The 21,644-nt window shown below is 43.7% G+C and overlaps 1 protein-coding gene across 1 annotated transcript in view; it reads left to right on the top strand.

The window, feature by feature from the left end:
• Positions 1 to 370: 370 nt before the first annotated feature.
• Positions 371 to 21,644, top strand: part of KCNIP4 (potassium voltage-gated channel interacting protein 4) — a 447,540-nt gene continuing 426,266 nt past the window's right edge. The window contains exon 1 of the mRNA XM_014592458.2: positions 371 to 508. Within this exon, the coding sequence (XP_014447944.1) occupies positions 409 to 508 (100 nt within the window). The 5' untranslated portion in view covers positions 371 to 408. The remainder of the gene's footprint in view (positions 509 to 21,644) is intronic.

Below are 21,644 nucleotides of genomic sequence, written 5' to 3'. Positions count from 1 at the left end.
GGGCCATCGCTGCGCGGCACGGGCTGGCTTCCTCGGGTGCTGGGGTGGGTGCCCCGCTGCCGCCCCGCGTGGCCGTGTCTGTGTGTAGGGGCGATCACCAGGAAGCCCATCGTCTGGCAGGCCTGACTGGAGCCTCAGCCACCTCTGGCCTGAGCGACAGCAGACAGGATGAATGCGTCTTCTCACTCACGCCCTGGCTGCCAGCCTCGCCTGCCTCTCCTCTCCTCTCCTCCTCTCCTCTCCTTTCTCTCTCTCCCTCGCTCGCGCTCTCGCTCCCCTCTCACGCTCTCCTCCTCCCCTTCTCCTTCCCCGGCATAGCCTTCTTAATGTAGTTTAATGGCTTTCCCAAGAAAGCCAGGCAGAGGAGCGCTTCTCAGTGGCTGTGGCCGGACCATGACCTAGCTGACCATGAACTTGGAGGGGCTTGAGATGATAGCAGTTCTGATCGTCATTGTGCTCTTTGTTAAATTGTTGGAACAGTTTGGGCTGATTGAAGCAGGTTTAGAAGGTAAGGGAGTGCTCTTTCAGTGACTTCTACCAATTCTGTTTTGCAATAAAAATTTCTGGATCGAATGTAAGAGGGGCCTGAAAGGAGATCAGATCAAGGTTACTCTGCTGAGCCGCGAACAGAAGCAGGTTTGCCAGGGTAGGAAAGATTAATCAAATAAACTTTCTGTAAGTTGCAGTAATGTTTTCATGCCGGAGGACGTTGAAACTGTGAGAGACACATTGAATCAAAACGGTAGAGACGAGACTGGAAATTGAGGGTGTGTAATGGATGTGTTTCTATTAGAGCATTGAAGTCCCTGCTGATGAGAGATTATTCTACCTCGTATCCCTGTGCATTGTATCAGCAAATTTTATTTGGGGATGTGGTGACGTCCACTTGTTTCTCACTAGGCAAATGCATTCATCCATGGAAAAGGATATACGTTTATTATTTCTTACTGTTCAAGATTGGAACCTAAGGATTACAAGCTTCTTCTGAGGTTGGCTGGACAAGCATTGAGTATATTCCCTGTTTTGTGTACTATCAGAGAGTCTAAGGAGAAAAGCTTCTCCTGCTTACAGGACAGACTAACATAGATTCCAAATAGCCAATTGTTTTTCAAGTATTGCTGTTCATGTTTATTAGAGGCTCATTTTCTGGGTCTCCTAGACAGTCATCTCTTTCTTCAAAAAACAATCAGGTGTATGCTTTCATTCCGTGTTTCTCTGAGAATCCGAGTAAATTTAGAGGATTATTGTCCTGCTGCTCAGAGACATCTGCGAGGGTGTTTGCACATAGGCAGTCATTGTTTCTCTCAAGTTGGCAGAGCAGTTTTTAAGAGCGTCTCCAGACGATGTTTGTGGTACTTACGTTTTTGCTATTCTCCTTGGTTTGAATTGTAAACGTGAGTAAAAATGAAAATACATTGTGTGTGTATTTATATCCACAACTCATCCCGTCCTCCAGAGAGTGGTGCCATGAAGTGACATAAGATTGCACTCACAAATAGCAAACATCAAATTAAAGTAAGTGTGCCACTCTGATGTAGGTTACCAGAAACCTACATTTATAACTGGCTGGGGGAGGGGGAGGAGTTGGGGAAAGCAGGTTTTGTTAAAGGCATTTTCAAGGAAGTTTGCTGAATGCTTTTTGCCGCCTTCTCTGGTGGAAACCTGGACAGTTCTGAAAAGAGGATGCACCCTAAGTTCTAGAAGTATTCACTCCCCTGTGAAATAGACTTTCTCTGTACACTACCGTCAAGCCAATGCCCTGATCTGGTTTCTCTGTTCATTAGTGTGTTGTTTTATCTGCTAACTGTGATTGGGATGCCTCATTTTAAAGCATTGGTTCTTACTCTCTCCGAGAGTGTCAGCGACATAAAATAGGGACGGATTCATAGCTGTGTCAGGGGACATGTTTTACTTTCTTTCATGGGCGGTGTGTGGCCATCCTTTCAAGATGTGTTTGGAGGGCTTCGACTCTGGGTTTTAGGATGAAATGGACCCTCGTGTTAGTTTTGTTGGTTTCAGGAGCAGAAATATTCACTTTCTCCAGAGAGAACTTGTGCCGTCTTCTTCCTGCGCTGCAAACGTTTCTGAATAGGTTTAATTTTTATTTTTCCTATGCATGATATTCAAAACTACTGATATGTGTGAACAGTTTTATTGTCGTATTGTGCACTTTATAACATAGCGCAGCCGACTTTGTCATATTACTATGGAAAAAACGAACTCTTTCAGAAACTTCAGTCTAAATTGCTATCTGACTCCAGTGTTCTTTCAGAAGCATTTTTGAATGTAAAATGTGGCTCACCACAGTCAGGATGAATTATATATTTAATGTGTAAAAGTTGATAGAGGCAGGAAACTGCGGTGCTTTCTGTTATGAAGTCTGTATAAGACTTACCTCCAAAGTGAATCTTAGCGTCTGAGAACCTTCCAAACAAGACTTGAGTTGGCATACTTTGCTTACTGTAGAATAAAATACGTGAATTGACTTCTATATCTTGTATATATTGTAGTTTTAATGAATAGATCAGAAGGTGCACAATCTAAAGTTATAGCCTAATTTCAATGAGCAGAAAGGACAAATGGTATCTTCATAGATTTTCTGAAACTTTCTTTAAAAAAATAAATAAATAAAACAAAAACCAAAACAAAACAAAAACAAATGCCCAAACTGAAGCTCTTTTCATTCAGATTTATTTTCACTTAGAAATTCCCTTCTCCCTTACCATTTCACATATCTAAGTTGGAGAAATAATTATTTCTTTCATCTTTCTTATTACTGTCTGCTCAAATGTCCTATTAAAGAATTCGAGTATTAATTAAGAAGTTGAACCTAGGTTAAAGCCTTATGAGGATGACCTTGAGGTTTTTTCCCTAAATGAGTGAATCTTTTCATCTCATCTTGTAACTGTTTACAGTGGAGGCATCATTCGAGTGTAGTTTTTGTTTACTGTATTATTATACATGCAATGTGCATTATATTCTCAAGGACATAAAATATATTGATTCTAAAATGTAGTTACTATCTTGCTTTTAATATGTATAGAATAAGTATACGTCAAAATAAATTGGTAATGTAAAAGTCTCAAATCCTTGTACTTTCTTATTTTTTGAGTGCTTTGACTTTCAGTTCTTTGCTGAAGACTGGGGATTGGGTCTTTGGATGTCCTGGGTCCTTGTGTTCCAGGGATGCGTGATTATGTATAAATACACAGGGTCACACGGAGATCCCAGTCATGTTTATAAACCCGAAGAGTTACATTTGCAGGTGACATTCTTTCCTATGAGAAAATAAACCCACCGCAGGACAGACCTTCAGCCTCTTCTCTTATTTCTTATTTCCTGACCTTGGGCAAGTCATTGAACCTTCTTAGTCATCTAAGTGAGAAAACTGCACTTGCTAGTCTCCATGAAACTTTCCATGCCAAAAATTCTATGAGCCTACCAGGTAACTAAATTGTAATCATTTACAGAGCACATACCTTTTCTCATGAAGTAGGTATCAGTGGCCTACTTTGGAACATGTACAGGGTGCAACAGTTAGCCCAGTCTTTCTTCCTCTGCCATGATGGGATGATTCGTCATGGCTCAGGGAAACATTCATTGTATTTTAGGAGAATACAGAAACTTCCTTTCCCGTAGTTATGCTATTTGATATTTGAGGTTGTTATATAAGGCATTTTTGTCATAGAATTTCTTAAAACTTATGGAGTTCCAGTGACAAATAACCACATCATGCAATCTTCTATTAACTTTGGGGTTTTGTAATTCAATTAAACTTCAGTAAATTTTATTTTTTAAAAAAAGTACTCTTCATACCAGGTCAGCAAACATGCAGATAGTAGTGTTAACTTGCACAAAGTTTTGAGAATAAGACTCAGTGTAGCCAATGTTTTAAATTTATGGGCTCTCTCTACTTAGTGAGGAGTTTAGGAAGCTCCATAATTATTCTGGTTTGGAATACTCCTAAAATCGCACAACAGTAAATTGCCTCTTTTCGTGCTATAAAATGAAAGTGTTTTGCTATTAATGCATTCCAGGGAGAAATTGAATCATAATTTTAATGGCAAAGCTATTTCATTATCTGTATATGCAACATTGGGCAGTGAAAATATCTCTTTTTCATCCAAATATGTATTAAATAATGCTGAAGTAGTTGCTGAATTAAAAAACAACCATCCTTCTACCAACCTTAGTGAAAAGCACATTTTTATAAAAATGTGCATGACTTGAAAAAAATCGCTTTTTATTGATAATTGTCTTTGATAAGAAGACCAAAAGGAAGCAACTGGTCATTTAAGTATTTTTAAGAATAAGCATTAGCGCTTGTCTTTATCGACTCCACTCACTTTAGTTAGCAGAAGTCTCTAACACTGTAATACAAACTTTCTCAGGAGACCTAAGCAAGATATTAGTTGTACACACAGAGATTAATTTTAGGAGCCAAGTTATGCATTCTCCTGTGCTCTTGACAGAAATATGGAGGTGTTAGATCTGTCAATAAATTGGGCTATTATAAGACAACATGGTGTGTCTTATTGTAATGCTTATGGAGGACCAAGGGGCTAGGGATGATGACTGGAGTGGGGAGGACTGTTATTTCCATCTCAAAGAGCTTAACTGAAATTCATAAAGCAGAGTCTTTTTCTAAGTCTCCTAGCTTTCAGTACTTCCCCAGATGCAATGCCAAGTTGAAGCTCCTGTGTATTTGAGTTATCAGAAAAGTCTGTCTCAACTGTAATGTTTAAAAAAGATAAAAATAATTCATAGTGCGATTAGAAAACTTAAGCATGCAATTTTTTCACACCATTTAGAAATGGAATAAGGGGAATCCAGTAGCCCTCTCTTATCCATGAAGGGTGCATTCCAAGATGCCTCCAGAGATGCCTGAAACCACACAGAGTCCCAAACCCTGCATGTACCATGTCTTATGCTAGACAGGAACATGCTGTGTCTATGGTTAAGCTTAATTTATAATCTAGATACAGAAATATATTACCAATAACTACTAGTGAAATAGAACAATCACAGCAATATTGTTTTATGATAGTAAAAATTACATTCATATAAAAATTGCATGAATCTGGTCTCATGTGCTCTCTCTCCCCACTGACTCTCAAAACGTCTTACTGTGCTGTACTCACTTGGGTAATACCACAGAGGAACACAGGTAACTAAAATCATGAATTGGAAAACTTAACCTAAGAGGAGGCTGGTACTTTGACCATTTGTCTTTGCTTAGGGTCTCTTATCGTGTGTGTGTGTGTGTGTGTGTGTGTGTGTGTGTGTTATCAAGAACTTTATGTATATTGTAAACCTAAAAGAAGACTCATGGAAGAAGAGAATCTAGTCTGTTCAGAGATTATTCTCAGAGGATCTGGAAATAAATGAAATGAATGTGTTACTTTCAGGAGAATTATCTACATACCTGACAAGTGTTTAGAACAATATAGTATAGTGTAAGTATATTGTTATCATAGTTAGTATTGTATGATATGATCTTATTTAATTTTCACCATGGCCCACTGAGATAGGGGCTATCGTTTCCTTTTTGGAATTGAGAAAACTTAGACCCATATAAGGTAAGGAGCTTGGCTCAAAGCTTCTCAGCTAGTAAATAATACCATTGGATTTCAAACTTGGGCCAGCAGACTCCGTATTTTAATTTTAATTTCCTAGACATAACGACATTATGGCAATAGCCAGGAATTTGGCAGAAGGGAGAGGTGTTAGGTAAGGGATCCATTAATGACTTCCCACAAGCCTTCCCTGAACACACTCTCGAAATACGTGAAACACCCTCAGTGACTCATGTTGTCCTGTAAGCCTAGGCACTCGCGCTGTGCTTTTCTAAACACAGCATGAAAAAAGAAAGGATCACTTTAAAAATCCTTTTACCATTGGAAGGACAAATGACACACAATGTTATAAAATGAATCTAAATTCAATTTTAGTCAAATCAAGCTCAGACATTAGTTGAGATCCCGGGTGAAAACTGAGGAGAAGATAGATACAGACGTTCATTCTCTTTGGCTTCTCTTTGGGTGACAGGTGAGATTACTGGAAATAAATAGTAGAGAAGGGCTGGTGATTTTGGAGAAAGGAGGAAATGTAACATAAAATGCTACTGTGAAGAGGTGCGACCTTCAATCCAGGACGAGGGTTATTTTTAGAACGGTTGAGAGGTTGAGTAGGCTGAATGGAGCTTGGACAAAACAATGAGATGTCTCACACTGGAAAGTGTATGGATGGCTTGAGAGCTTAAAACAAGCCTTGGTTGGGTTTTAAGGCTTGAACACGGGGTCACTAACAGAAAATACACATCCCAGTTTTTAGCAGCAGTTATAAAGCAAAAAGGAACACAAATCCTCTAGCTATCAGGAACAGAGTGGAAGGGAGGGAAGAAACCTTACCTTAGCTGAGGACCTGGATGGAATAAATATGGTGAAAGAACTTTTGCATATACCATGTCCTGGAATTACCACATCAAGCATGCAAGATTGCACAAGTTATTTCCATTTTGCAAATGAGTGAACTGGAGATTCATTTTTCAGGAGTAATAACTTGCTTAAGATTTCAAGGGATTGAGTAAAGGAACTCAGAGAAGTTCCAACGTCTTCATAGTATCACTAATTTATGTGGCATTGGTTATGAGCAGAGAAGATAAATACTTCCACACAGGATAAAGCATGTATATGTAAATGAAGGTCATATGTGATATATCCTTCTCCTATATGTTTATAACTTTTTAAAACTTTTTTAAATTAAGTTTTTTTTACTTTATATTTTATGTAAAGGCAGTAGTAAAAGCATAAATAGTAAGGGAAAACACATCTGTAATTCACATCATTGAAGCTCTGACTTATCGAGTCCTTATAGAATGAAATATCCTTCAGAAATTAGCACTTCTAAGTCAATTATTTCATAGATGAGGAGACTGAGTGCCAGAGAGATGAAATGATTTATCAAATGACTTGTTTTTGTCAGGACGTTCTTCTGCAGAAAAAAAAAAATCTGACAGATTATTACTCAGAAGAGAAATGTCAACCATAACCTAAGTTCTGTAAAATCCTGATCTAAACTGCTCCTGCCTGGTTATTCTGCTGGTGGCCCAGTGTCACTCTCACGGTCACGGACGTGAGGGCTGAGTGACAGAGGTTGCCTTCCAGCAGTGTTATCCTTAGGGACGGTGCTATTGGATGAGGGGCCCTGATCTGAAATGCTTGAGGTCAGATGTGTACGTGGAGCTGAGAGCCCTTGGCCATAGGTCAAGGGATTTCCCACCTTGACGACTTGTCTGAAAGACTTAGTAGTCAAGAGTCCCATCCTCCCAATAGGCAGCCGACTCAGTGACCCAGTGGATGAATTTCTAAAAGGCCAAAGGCCAATGCCGAGTACTTGAATGCATGCACGCACATAGACTGGGGGTTCCAAAAATTCATGGGAAATGGAATTAAAGCACAAGTAATTTTGGTGCAAAAATACTTTTTTCATACTATGCATTTTCCATGAACTTTTTTTTCTTAATTCATGATGTAGAGTGCATGTGTGCGCGTGTGAAGGAGGAGAGAGGGGCACCTTAACAGGGTCTCCTCACACTGTAGTCACCGGTCTCTCATGGTCCCTCGTGGTTCCCTCATGTTAGGCTCTTGGTCTCTCAAGCACAAACTCTGTGTGCTTTAGACCGAGCAGGCCAAGGACCCGAATCATGGTTGGTCGCGTGGCTTCCAGCACTGCACTTAGGTTGCACTACCGACTGTGCGAACAGGTTGGACTCCACAAACCTTCCGAAGACCCTTTGTGTGTGTGTCTGTGTGTGTGAGTGTACATAAATAATCACACAGAGACAGTTGTTCTAACCATTCACCATCTTGGTCATTAAATGCATAAAGCTAAATCCCTCCCCTCCCTCACTGCTTGCCGCAGCATCTCCATCCCTCAGAGACCTGTCCTTACCGCTCTGGTTTAAATTCACCTTCACTGTCCAGGCTCTTGGAGGCAATTCTTTGAAAAGCATTTCAGTAGGTCAGGAGGCCCATCCTCAAGAACAGCCTTACTGCTGAAATTATACCAATTGTGTGTTTTTGTTCTTACAGAAAATTCGGAGTGTCGTGACTGAGGCCGAAAATAAATTGATGTAATAATAATCGAATCCCAACTCTAAGCCCTCTTAGCTAGTTAGCCTCGTGCAGACATCCTAACCTTCTGCAGCTCAGTTTCTCCCTTTGTAAATGGGAATAATCATAGTGTACCTTTCCCCCCTGTCTAGCGTGTGGAATGGTAGAAGGTGATCTGTGCATGTGCTGAGAACCCTGCCCAGGACTGTCATGAATTATTTGTGTGTACTGCTTTTATGATCAGGCACCATTATCTTTCCATTCCAAGAAGGGAGGTCTCCGCTCAATATCTGAAACCAGAAATGGAATGCATTGCTCACTACGCAAGTGGGAGCTGAATTCCAGGGTACAGTGAGAGCTGTATTCTGGGGTACAGTGGGAGCTGTATTTTGGGTACAGTGGGAGCTGGATTCTGGAGTACGGTGAGAGATGTATTCCAGGGTACAGTAGGAGTTGTATTCTGGGGTACAATGGGAGCCATATTTCAGGGTGCAGTGGGAGCTGTATTTGGGTACAGTGGGAGCTGTATTCTGGGGTACAGAGAGAGCTGTATTCTGGATACTGTGGGATCTGTATTTCAGGGTGCAGAGAGCTGTATTTGGGTACAGTGAGAGCTGTATTCTGGGGTACAGTGAGAGCTGTACTCTGGGGTATAGTGGGAGCTGTACTCTGGGGTACAGAGAGAGCTGTATTTTGGGGTACAGAGAGAGCTGTATTTCAGGGTACTGGCTCAGAACAAATCACTGCTGACCTCACAGGGGCTTTAGGGCTCCTGACACACAGTTACTAATAAGTCACTTCGATTGATTGAGTTGGGTGAAGATCTGGTCACTTGATATTGTCATTTATTATTGGCCACTTACTGTTGTAACCAAAGATCGGTGATGTATTTCCTTTCTTTAAATGGGGTACAACATCTTTCCCTGGTAAACAAAGTATGAGGATTGTGTATTCGTGACTATTAAATGCCAGGCACTGTCCTAGACCCTGGAAATAGAGCTATAAGCAGAACACACAAACCTTCTACAAGTTCATCTCTCCGTTTTAGGACACGAGCTATATGCTCCAAAAGGTGAACAAGGGGCAGAGCAGACGTAGTACAGCCCTCTACTCAGCCGAGTTCGTGGGGCTCTAATTTGCTCTAGATGCTGTTCAAAGCCCAGTCGTGAACAAGGTTCCAGTCCTCGTGAACTTTATATACGACTGGGTAAGCAAGACAACAAGACAAAGGAATAGATAGAAATGTATAGTCTGATGTTGGGGAGAGGCTAGACCAGTCACGGTAGGGAACAGACCCGGGGTGTTATTCACGATTGTGCTGTCAGAGAAGGGTTTGTCTGTAAATACTCGAAAGAAATGAATGTGAGGAGTATAGCATCTGGGGCAAGAGGTTTTCAGCAAAGGGGCTGACTGCCAAGTTCAGGGGCTGCTGGGAGCGTGTGCTCTGTGCATCCGAGGAGCACCGGCATGCTGGCCTCGCAGAGCAGCGGGGAGGACACGGAGCTCAGGTCACAGCACGCAGGGTCACTGCAAGGGCGGCAGGTTTTACCCTTCTTGCTGGGAAGCCACGGAAGGAGGACAGTGGGTCTCCGGCAGACCCTGACTGAGCTGCCTTTCCTCTTTCCATGCCGTAACTGCCCGCCCAATCTCTGTACGTGATCTACTCTGAGACATCTCTTTTCTCTGCCCAGATGCCTGCCAGGACATGGGTTCATCCCTTCCGTCAGTCTCCCCTTCTCTAACGAATCACCTGCACTCTCCATCCCTGATGGGTAGCATGTGTCCAAGGTGAAAATCCACTCTTCTCCTTCAGGGGAGGTCTGTCCTCTGGCCGACTCTGTGGGTTACACGTGGCCTCCCCTGTGGCCCACACCGTGGCCTACCCTGTGGCCTACCCTGTGGGCTCCCCTGTGGCCTCTCTTGTGGCCTCAGGCTATGCCATGGCCTACCGTGTGGCCTCCTCTGTGGCCTCCTCTGTGGCCTCTCCTGTGGCCTCAGGCTACCCCGTGGGCTACCCCGTGGGCTGAGCTGGTCTAGTCTTCATTTCTTCTTGCCAGGTGTCTTCAACCTCCCGGGCTATAACCTCCACTGTCTTTGTGTACTTAGGGGCAATGTGAATGGTCTTCCTATGACTTTACTGGAGAAGGGATTTGAAAAGTCAGCTCTCCTATCCCTCGAGTATCGACCGTAGTTACAGTAATAAGACAGGAGAGGCAAACGTGGACTTCACAGGAAGGGAGGTCATGTCATGTTCCTTCCAGGAGCTCCTCCTCCTCCACAGATTAGCTTCTAAAAATACGTGTCCGAGTTGGGAATATTCCAAATTGAGGTGGGAATAATACATTTATATCCAGATATTTGTACTAATGCCTATTTTTTGACACGAACCAGAATCATAGCAATGATACTCGAGCCCCCACATTATATGAGCAAATCGAGGCCCCGAAGGTTAATTGACTTGCTAGAAATCACCCACTATTCGGTAGCGTAGATACTGTAATAATTACCTCGTCTCTGATAGAGTGATAATTATATTCTAGGTGGAGAGCAAAACATTTTACATATTTAGTGTGTCTATTTCTTGCATAACCCTGTAAGAATAATCTTATTAACCATAATTATAGGATTTCTGGCTCTTTATTTTCTTAAGTCTATATTTTGAGTATTTTTTCATCCTACTGCTATTTCCCATTTTTCTTGGCTTATGCCCAAGGAAATAAAGGGGATTTTCTAGTGCACAGGCAGAGATGAGGCTTCTGATAAAACTGGCAGTTATGTTAAAATGAGATGACGTGGTGGGGGGGGGAGCTGACAGTTGGTGTGGTGGTCAAGGCACTGTGGTTCTAGTCCCAGACCTGGTGGCTTACTTTCTAGTTTTCCCTGTCTCTCTCTGGTCAAATAAAAATAAAAATAAATAAATAAATACACTGAAATAAATAAGTCTTAAAAAAATATGATGACAGACAGTCAGTGATGTTGGGATCCAGACTTGAGTTTGACAGGAAGCCAGGGCCCAGAGTTTATTGTGGGAATCCAAAATGATGAAGACACCATCAAATACCAAACACCTGGTGGGGAGGGCCCAGCGCATCCAACGCGGACACGCTCCAGCGACACCATTCTGGACCCTTGGATGAGCCTGCACCAGTGCAGTGCCCACGTGGACGGCAGTTGGTCTGAGCTAGGTGGAGATGAAGTCTTGACACATCTATAGAGCAGTATATGCTTGCGCAGTTTCAGTCGCTCCCCTGGGGTCACACACTTAGACCAGGTCAGGCTGGATTTCCAGGGCAGGCCGTCCACCTGGACAGCAAAGACTCTCGGCCTTCACATACCTGTCGCCCAGACAGGCCTAGGCTGTGGTCAGCAGCAGAATTGCCTTGAAGTAAATGAAGCTTAAGCCACGAGCCTACCTTCTTTCTTTCTTGCTTTTCCTTTTTCTCTCTTTCTTTGTTTCCTTGTTTGTTTCTTTCTTTCTTGCTTTCTTTCAAGAAATTTTTGCTATATGATGCATGCACTCACCAAAAGGACAGACAGACACAGAGACAGACGGAAAGTGACAAGTCACCCTCAGAGAAGATGGCCATGCCACAGTCCTTTCTCCTCAGTTCTCCTCTCAGGATCTTGGACATGCACACAAACATGCCTGGTATGAGTTTTAAGCCACCGGGGCCAAGACTTGAACTAGAGTTGACCATGTGAGAGTCCAATGCCTTAATTACTGTGCCACCTGCTGGCCCCAAGCCATGAGACTTTCAGGTGCATGGGCCCTTCCTATTCACATCCTACATAAATATTAACTTTCATACCAGAGTTTATATGTATATTCTTTTTTTCTTAAAACCTCACTTCCCCAAATGCTATATGCTTCCGACCCCAGGAAGCCAAGATCTGCTCCTGTCGTGGTCTTAGAAGATGTTGCCTTTTCTCCCATGATTAAATTCATGGCTGGGGACATGGAAAGCAAGTCTCTAAGACAGGAGACTGGATATACAGCTCCCTTGAGAGATCTCCTTGGCCGGCCACCATCATGCCTGAATCCGATGTGGTGTTCATAGGCCTTCCTGACCACAGCGGGGAGCCAGGTCTAGAACCCACAGACTCAGCTCGAGAATGCCATTGTGCCTGGTCTTGGGGCCTGACTACAGCAGGACTGATGGAGAGAGTGTGGGCTTTCCCATCAGATAGACGTGGATTCGACCTATCTCCTCCAAGAGCAAGTTGACCAAGGGCCACTTGCTTGAGCTCTTCGAACCTCGGTGTCACCATACACATACTGTCTCCTTGCTGCAGAGGCCAGTGCCGATGAGTGAACAGCGCCTGGCCTGTGACTGGGTGCCATCAGTTGACTATTAGTTGTTAAAGTCAGCATAGGAAGCCGGGTAGGACCAAGATGGAGGGAACAAGGCAAGGGAGAGCATCACGTCTTACTCCCTCATCGTTCTTGGCACATGCAGTCTTCCACCTGAGTACCACAGATGTGGACCACCCCTTAGAACTGTCTGTGCTGCCGCTGGTCCGCTTCTCCTTTAGGACAGATGGAGCTTTGCATTGAGAAGCAGGTGTTTATTCCTTCGTTGGACTGACATTTACCAAGCTCCTACTGGGTGCTCTTCTAGGTCCTGGGGATACGATGTGGACAAAGCCAGGGAGGTCTCTGATGTGTTTCTAGAGGAGGTGGCCTTGGCGACAGCGGGCTCCTCCTTCCCTGTGTTATACGCGAGGGACAGCAGAGAGATGAGCATAGAGGTTGTGAATTCGTAACGGGAGGCTGGGAGATGTGGTGTCTGCTGGCTTGCTTCTTATGAAGCAGGATAAAGGAAAGCATTTGCAGGGTGGGGAACAGTGGATGTTTTAAGGAGAGTGAAAATCCAATATCATCTTCTCTGAGGCTGGGGAAGTGAATTTACGAGTGAATTGCAAAGATGGCTGGGCAGCACTGCGTGCCTGTTCGAGATGTGTAATCATCGTGGTGAAAAAGATTCTCTCTGGCTCAGAGGAAGCCAGCCTTTTCTCAGATACCTTAATGTAAGATCATTCTCACAGACACATTCATGCAAAAGGGCAGAGCTGGGGCCCGGAGAGGGTGGCACAGCCGTAACCCGAGTGCCCTGCAGTGCTCGAAGCCAAGTGGCAACTGCCGTTGCATCCTGGCCTGGCCTGAAAACCACGCCGGGTGTCCCAGGAACCAGAAAGCTGGGCAAACTTTCTATCCTAAAGATAAATAAATAAAAGTACATTGTTATAAAAGGGCATTACTGAGTACAAATGAGGGAGCAGAGAAACAGTGAGGAATTAGACAGCATTTGCCAAGTAAGCCTCCAGATTAACGTAAAAATGGCGGAAGCAGCTCAGATTATGAAGGCTCAACCCCAGAGATTTAGAATCGAGCCAGACGGGAACGGAGTCCTTGCGTATGTGATGAGACACTGGATGGAAATGTTATCTCTCAGGGATCCAGCTGTGGTGGTAAATGAGAATAACTAGAAAGCTCGTTCAGGGAGGGAGCCACACAGTTTTCATAGATACCAGCTTCTTTGCCATCTGAAAATGCTTGGGAAAATACTCAGACTGCTCTTGAAGCAACAGGCGAGTTCCAGAGAGTGATGCCTAGTCTGTGTGCTTTTACTACGGAGGAAAATTCAAATGCACACAGAAATGTTCGGCTTCTAGCTGAGTCTCAGAAATGAAGCTTGATTCATCAGCTATCTTTTAAAATTTTTGTAAGGTTTTTGCCATAGAGCACGAGCCTTCACTGAAGAAAGAAAGAGGTAGTGAGAGAGAAGGTGAGAAATCACCCTTGGGGTCATGGGGGAGAAAGTGGGGTCCACACCATAATCCCTTCTCCTCCTGGGAGTTGGGGAACCTGCACACACATGCCCAGTGTGGGTTTCAAGCTGCCAGAGCTGGGACTTGAACTGCGGGAGTCCAGCACCATAACCACTTCACCTGCTGCTGGCTCCCACCAGATATCTTTAATGGTGATGAATTTGTATTTCTCATGTTTGTGACGTTAAGCCACAGATCTGACTAACTTTAGGGAAGTTTGATAGCCAGCAGTTACAATCTGAGGTCCTGCCTTTGAAAATGTCTTCTTAGTGGTTCCTGAACTCAAGGAGGTCTTTAATTTTGCACGTTCATGTACAAATACACAGTCATACACAACGCATTTGTACACTTAGGACTCAGGGGACTCACCTAGCACACTCCATACACACACCCACTCCCAAACACAAGCCGCGAGACTTGCCAGTGCATATGCATTCAGCTCATTAAAGAACCCTGATTCCCTGCCCAGATCTGTGACCCCCTGTGGAGACGGAGTCATCCATTTAACCATGTGCGTAAGTACAGAGAGAGAAGAGGGTCTGTGGAAAAGAGCCCAGGACAGTGACCTTGACCGCAGCTCAGAGTGGGATTGCTGTGTTTGGAGAGGAACACCCTGACCGCAGTCCCAGCTCTGCCTGGCTATGGGGTCTCAGGTGGGATCTTTCTTTCTCTCTCTCTCTTTTTTTTTAAATAATTATTTTATTTAAATTTATGTATTTATTTTTAATTTGCCCAGAGAGGGATAGAGTGAGAGAGAGCAAGAGAGAGAGAGGGAATGTGAGAAAGCAAGCCACCAGATCTAGGACTCCAACTATGGTCAGCCATGTGGGGGTCCAACGTCCTTAACCACCATGCCACTGGCTGGCCCCCAAGTGAGTTATTTCAGTTTGCTGATCATTTATTTCTTCTTCTCTAAAATCCGGGTTTATCTCTCGGAAAGAAAACATGTTTAACAGAAACGGAGTGTGGAATGCCTCGTCTGGGCCCCTCAGGAGATCACGGGGCTGTGTTCTTGCTTGAGTCTTGCCCGTCAAACTGTGTGTGCCTCTTCCCGTCTTTGGAAAGGCCCTGAGTGACCACTGTGGCTTCCTGGCTGCCTCTCCTAGGTCTCCCTGTTATCCCTTCTCGGCTTGTCCCTCCCTCGCCTGATCAGGGTCATCTGGCCTGGCCATACCTCAATTCTGAATTCATTCAGCCTTGTTTCATCTACGTGCTAGTAAATTTTCCCATCTACGCACCATAAGTCCCCAAGAGACAGGCCAACACCACTGTGTTGAAAAGATATCCAGAATAGAAATCTTAAGTTAAAAGAGGAAGTTTCGAAATGTTGCAGAGTACCACCGAATGAACGACCACCAGAGCCAGATTAAGTTTAAAGGGAGTCTTTATTAGCTGGCCAGTGACTACAGTCTGAGGCTCTGGGGGAGGGGGGCACCGAGAGTCAGAACTGCAGCCCCAACCGAAGTTTGAGCAGTCTTTTTATAGGCGGTCAGATACCAGAAGTTTCCATGCAAGCAGTTACAGAAGCTGAATCAGCAGGTTAATGATTTCTGAGGGGAGTGGGGTTTCCATGTAAGCAGTTCCATTGCTAAACAAAAGGGTTTCATGCTGGTTAGCAAAGACAGTGCAGGCACAGGATTTCATCCCGGATGCAGTTTTAGCACAAGCTATTTTCTCATGGGAAGAGCAAGAAGGTTTACAAAAGCAGACAGCCAGGTTAGGGGAAGGGTACAAAATGGACAAACATTTGCTCATGTGCAAGATCAAATATGAAGCCTTCCACAATGTATGAAATAAGGATCTCATTTAAAATATGCACATGGAGGGGGCGCTTAACACTGACATTTTTCATCTCTTCTTTAAATTAACTGTTTTCGGTAGGTGTTTATGTAACATTGTTTAGAGGTTAATTTTAAAAGAAGAATATCGATATGGAACTCATATTACAGTTTTTCCCAAGAGGAGAAAAGCAGTGACCTTTGGAACATAATAATTTATCTATTTATAAAAAGAATCTTTTGTTTTAGTCTAAGAAACATCTTTACATTGAGGAGCTTGGGGGTTTTTAATCTTTAAAAAGAGGAAATTTTAGGAGAGACACCTTGGAACTAATGACAGATTTTATTACCTGGAACTTATTTTTCAGTCTTAAAGCAAATAATTTCTAGCATCACTGATAATGGGCTGTCTCTACAAATAGTCCCATGTCAAGGTTATGGAGGGCTTTGAATATTGCTGTTTTGTCTCAGAGTCCCACTTACCTAACGGGAGCTCATTTCCACTCCCACTTACAAGGAGCCGTCGTGTCGTGGTTCTTAGGGAGGAACCCTTTCACCCCATGGGTGTATCTTGCTTTGCTTTGTTTCCTCTGAACGGGAAAATCGGACGGGGTGTGTGCTATGGGAGAAAGGGGGTGTGCAGGGGGTGTGGGGCAGAGCTTGCTGCTCTGGGCAGTTCTCGGCCCTCCTTGGGCTTCCCTGGTGTCTTCCCCTAGCAGCAGCTTGCTTGCTTCTGCCTGGGCTCCATTCACGTCGAAAGTTAAGCCAGAGGTACTTAATAAGCCTGGAGAACCAATTTAAAGAAAAGGAGTGGCAAAGGCATCTTCAGGAAGGACACATAAGCACTTAAAAGCAGTGTGAGGATTCCATGGGGCCCAGACATGGAGGTAATAGGAAGGCCCAGGGTTCGGGGCTGACCTGAGCAATGCAGGCCCCCCAGTGTGCTTGGTTGGCTGGAAGCATGGGGGAGAATCGCATGACCTGCTGAGGGTTCCTGTAATTAAATAGAGTTTAAAAATATTTTTCATTATATGATTCCCTAGCAGACAATCCTAAGTACTTCTCATACACTGTTTGCTCTTTGTTTTCAAGAGGAATGAATTACATTTGGCCGTAGAGGTGACCCACATAATTTTCATTATTAGATTTTTTTTTTTTAAACAATGGGAGGGAAGATGAGTAAGCTGACTTGGTTCAAACGATGCAATTTTGAGGAAGGAAAGAACCTACTTTGGTGTTCTCTGCTGTGGTCTTCGATTCGAACCACGGTTGGCCCTGCGAGAAGTGGCTCCTTGAACCACTCTGGGGCTGGGCTGGCCCCCTCTGGGAATCCTAAGTGAATGAGGTAAGACCTTCAGCTTCCCAGAATTTCAGAACCAGTTTCCCTCAAAAGCACACAGCATTGGATTAAAAGAATCTTGTGTTGCTGTACAGCCAGCTGGTAGCTAGTTCTGCAGTCTTGTTTCTCTTCGAGAAGTGAGGAGGAGATGCAACTTACAGCATTGTTGTGAGAATAAGGAGTTGATCTACGTACACCATCCAGTGCAGCCGCTAGGAGCGCCTTCACTCAGCCAGGAATTGTGTCACAGGGGGCCTAGAGCTAGTTAACAGCATTCACTTTGGAGTCAGTGGCACACCAGTAAGTCAACACTCCGAGAGGCTGGCCCACTTGAGAAGGTTCCCAGTTCAAGTCTGAAGACCTCCCTGAGCACTCAGGCATGCATGGGCCCATGGTCCAAGGCTGGGTACAGCTGGAAGTGGTTTAGGGTGTCAGGAACCTGCAAGGGTGCTACCTCTCTGTCTCCTCACTCAGAAAAGAAATGAATAAAGTTAAATTTAAAAGAAAAACAAAAAAGAAATTTTCACGTTGGTGTGACTGACCGAGCTTGAATCCTGGTTTTAGAACTTAACCGCCTTGTCCTCTGGGACATCTGCTTTTCCTTTCAGGGCATCAGTTTCCTCAAAAGCAAAAGAAGAAAATTGCACTAAGGGGCTTCAAAATGTTCACGGGAAAAATGAAATTAAAGTACAAGTTTATTTTGTGCAAACACTTTTTTAAACTCCCTGCATAGTTCATTTTCTATCATATACATTTTCCATGAATGTTTTGAAAACCCCTCATATTATTTCTCTCATAGGATTTTGAGAATAAAATCAGTTAAACTGTGTAAAAGAATCTGTAGTGTCTGACCCTAGGTCGGCAGTATGTAAGTGTTTGGCCTTATTCTTTTTAAAATAATTTTCTAGTATTTTTCAAAATTTAGTTTAAGTGCCTAGTCCATTTTTCATCTTCCTTCCTCCCATTTTTTTTAAAAACACAGTGACAGTATCTTGCGTTCTAGCTTGATTCTTTTTTATTTTACCTCATGTCATGCATGTGTTTTAGCTTAGCTTAAGCCCATACCTGTCCATGGTTAAAGCTTCCCAGACAGCTATCAGCTAACATACAGTTATCAGCTTGTGGCCAGGAGGTCTGCTGTGCTGTGATCCAGTGCCGAATTCACAGCCTCACCTGGCTAGCCATTGCACAGGTGTGTAAGTGGGTATGGGTCTTTGTTAACGAGGAAGACTTCGAGAGAGGCTGCACCTAAATCAGCACACATCCTCCTGTGGGAACAAACCCCTTCTGGGGCTCTCATGTGCTGCCTTCCTCAACACATCCCAAGCATCTTTTCTTCAGGTGAAATAATGTATTTTTTTTTCTTATATTAAAAAACATTATATTTAATCGCTGTATGTCTTTACAGCCTAAGTATGGTTTTTCAAAGCATGCATGCATTGCGTGTCAAGCAAGTCAAAGATATTACCATACATGTCATTCTTAATAGATCATTTTCATTCTCGTGTCTGTTAAATGTTAGTTTTTCCCCTCTGCCCCTCCCTCCGGCCCTCCCTCCACCCCTTCTATCCAGTCTCTGGTATCTACACTTGCTGTCCCTGTTCTTGCATCTTCCAGTCTTTCAGTTTCTGCTACACAGTAGAGACATTCAGTATATATTGAGTGGGGACATACAGTGTCTGTCTGTCATAGTCTGCCTTGCTTTGCTTAGCCCTAAATCTTCTATATTTGTTCACTTTGTATCAGCTGTGATAACCAGAATAGCCTGATTCTGGCGCTAAGACAAGCACGTAGACCAATGGAAAAGAATAAGTAACCCAGAAGTGAACCCCCAGACATACAGCTCATTGATCTTCGACACAGGACACAGGAAATCCCGTGGGGAAGAGGACATCTTAAATGGTGCTGGAAGAAGTGAATACCCATCTGCCGAAAAACGAGACATAGTAGACTTCTATCTCTGACTGTTTACAAAAATCAACTCCAAATGGATAAAATAATCTACATGTAAAGCCTCAAGCTGGAAGAAATCATTCTGAATGCATGCTTATTTGCCCTGTGGCATTACTTAGTAGATGTTCGACACATGGCTCTGAATGAATGATAGGGGAGTCAGACAAATAGCCACTAATTCGTATTATTTTCAGATGGCTGAATCAGATTTTATAGTATGTTTCTCCTAAAATCTTTTTGATATTAACCGCATATATTTTTGCAGAGGTCCTGACAGCAAACTCACAAAAGGAGGAGAAGATGAGGATGAAAAGTTAAGGAAGGAGAAATACCCTACAGAAAGCCATTATTAACCCTTACCTAGGCTACAGAAGGCCTTAAAGGAATCTAGACTTGCTTGCAAAATAGGCTTCCATGGAGTCACGAGCAACAATAGAGATGACAGAAAGCCATCTGGTACCAGGTGCTGCTGCACACTTGTTTGTGCAACTCATTAGCAGGACTTTGGAGGAGGACACTCACTTAACTGTGCCCCCAGATCTTCATTAGTCACATGAAAGCTATAATACCTGTTTCTAGCAGTTGTAATGATGATGAAATGAGTTAATATACGGTATGCCTAGAACAGTGCCGACCTTTATGTAACTCTACTTACTGATTCATTATTCCAATACTCAGTAGACATTCCATGAAAACAATCTCTGTTTTACCTTTACATAATGATTATAAGAGATACGGAACTTTGTTTAGTACTTTTTTTTCATATACATGAACACATTCTAGTGGGAATGTAGTAGTAGTATTACCTTGATTTGTATAAATACCTTTATTTTTATTTTTTTAAATTTGACAGAAGGCATGTGTACTCACCAGGGGAGGAGGGGGGAAGAGAACGCACAGCCTGGTGGGGAGTGGTCTTGCAGCCACTTCATCCATTTCCCTTCCCTCCGTTTCTCCTTCTTCCAGGATTTTGGGCACACGTGCCCATGCACTTGGCATGAAGCTGCAGGGCCCAGCGTTTGAGCCATGGTGAGCCATGAAGACCCAGCTTCCAATGCACAGTCCTTAACCATGCACTAAGGGGCAGCCCTGGAAAACTTTTCTGTTTCTCACATTCATGCAAACTCAAGACAATTCAGGCAATGCAAAAGGCTATGAAGTAAACACAGAAACCCTGCCAGCCCTCCCTCCCTGCCCCCTTCTCTGCCATTGCCGGGCACTAGTGGAGCGATCGTCTTTTCTGAAGTGCTTTCAGTAGAATTGGAAGGTCAGGAATGTTTTAGGGAGAGGCCTCCACGGTTGTGCAGTTGTGAACCCGCTGTTTGGAGGCCGTTCTTGGAGACGTGGAGTATATTAAAAATGCTGAGGAGTCATGCTGTAAACAAACCAGCCTGCTTTGGTTGAACCCCGTACAATGGTTGTCTTCTATTAACCTCCCAGAGAACACACTCGAGAGATCATGCATTAACTTGGGGGCATGTGGACGGGAGGAAGAAACATGGACGTGGGGTCAGAGGGTCAGGGTTTGACGCCGAGCTCTGTCTGTTGATTCATCTGTGCTATTACTGTTTTTGCTTGGTTCTATCTTGAAATTTTCTACATTTCAGTTCTCTTAGCCAAGGAAGCATACTGTGTGATCCTCTAAGACTCATTGTGAAAATAAAACCCCAGATGAAAACATCAGCTCCTATTGCAAATGATACCTCCCTCCCCTTCTCCTTGATGAATGGAGAGAATTGTGCAGAGCAGGTTTCCAGCCGTCACCAGGAATCCCTAGAGAATTGTCTGGCAAATTTTTCATTGAGGAGAAGTGTTTCTAGCTATGGTGTAAAATAAGATATAAGATGCCTCACTCGGAAAGATTCCCTTTTTTAGAGAAAAGGCAGGGATCAGTCCCTGCTCATTCTTGTCTTCACCTCAAAGAATATGTCTTATCTCCCCCTTTTGTCATTGTGTGGCTTAAAGTGCAGCCAGGTTGGGGTGCCATTTATCACATCATGTGCTCACAGCATATTAATTTCCACCTGCTCAAGTGGTTATTGTGCCAGACTGGGGGGGGTACGAGGGGCTCGGTGGTCTTACCACAGACAGGCATCCAGAATAGCATTTGACTTTCTGCGCAAGGTGCACCCAATGCCATCCAGGCAACATACACTTTACTCCAGAAATGTTGAGTCATGGATTCTGAAGTTCAGGGCTCCCAGGCTCACTTTCAAAATAGGCAAAAATACAAGGGAAGAGGGGGAAAGAGGTGGGCAGGATAAGTGGAATGCATGGTAGTCCCCCCATGCATCTGCATTTACATGCCAACAAGACTTGCTGCGGGAGAAGGATGAACACAGATGAGCACAGGCTCCCGGTGCTTAGGTGGGCAGTTTTCATTTAGAGTTTGTGTCATTCCTTAGAAGGGTCTTCACATTCTTACAATGTGTCACGCCATTGTTAGGGCAAAGATAGGTGACATCTTTGAGCAGTTCTGGATGGCAGGCACCGTGTCCCGGCTAGCTTTTGTTTGTGTTTTAGACTGTAATTTCTTGACATTGTTTCCTTTGCCAGACAGCTTGTCGGCGACTTCCTAACATCATATTCTACTCGCCTCTATGACTGTCTCTCTGATAAAATGAGAATTAG

The sequence above is a fragment of the Tupaia chinensis genome, unplaced genomic scaffold (assembly GCF_000334495.1).
Source record: "Tupaia chinensis unplaced genomic scaffold, TupChi_1.0 Scaffold000695_1, whole genome shotgun sequence".
NCBI classification, from domain to species: domain Eukaryota; kingdom Metazoa; phylum Chordata; class Mammalia; order Scandentia; family Tupaiidae; genus Tupaia; species Tupaia belangeri.
The sequence above is the reverse complement of the archived record's forward strand: the minus strand, read 5'-3'. Positions and strand labels throughout refer to the sequence as shown.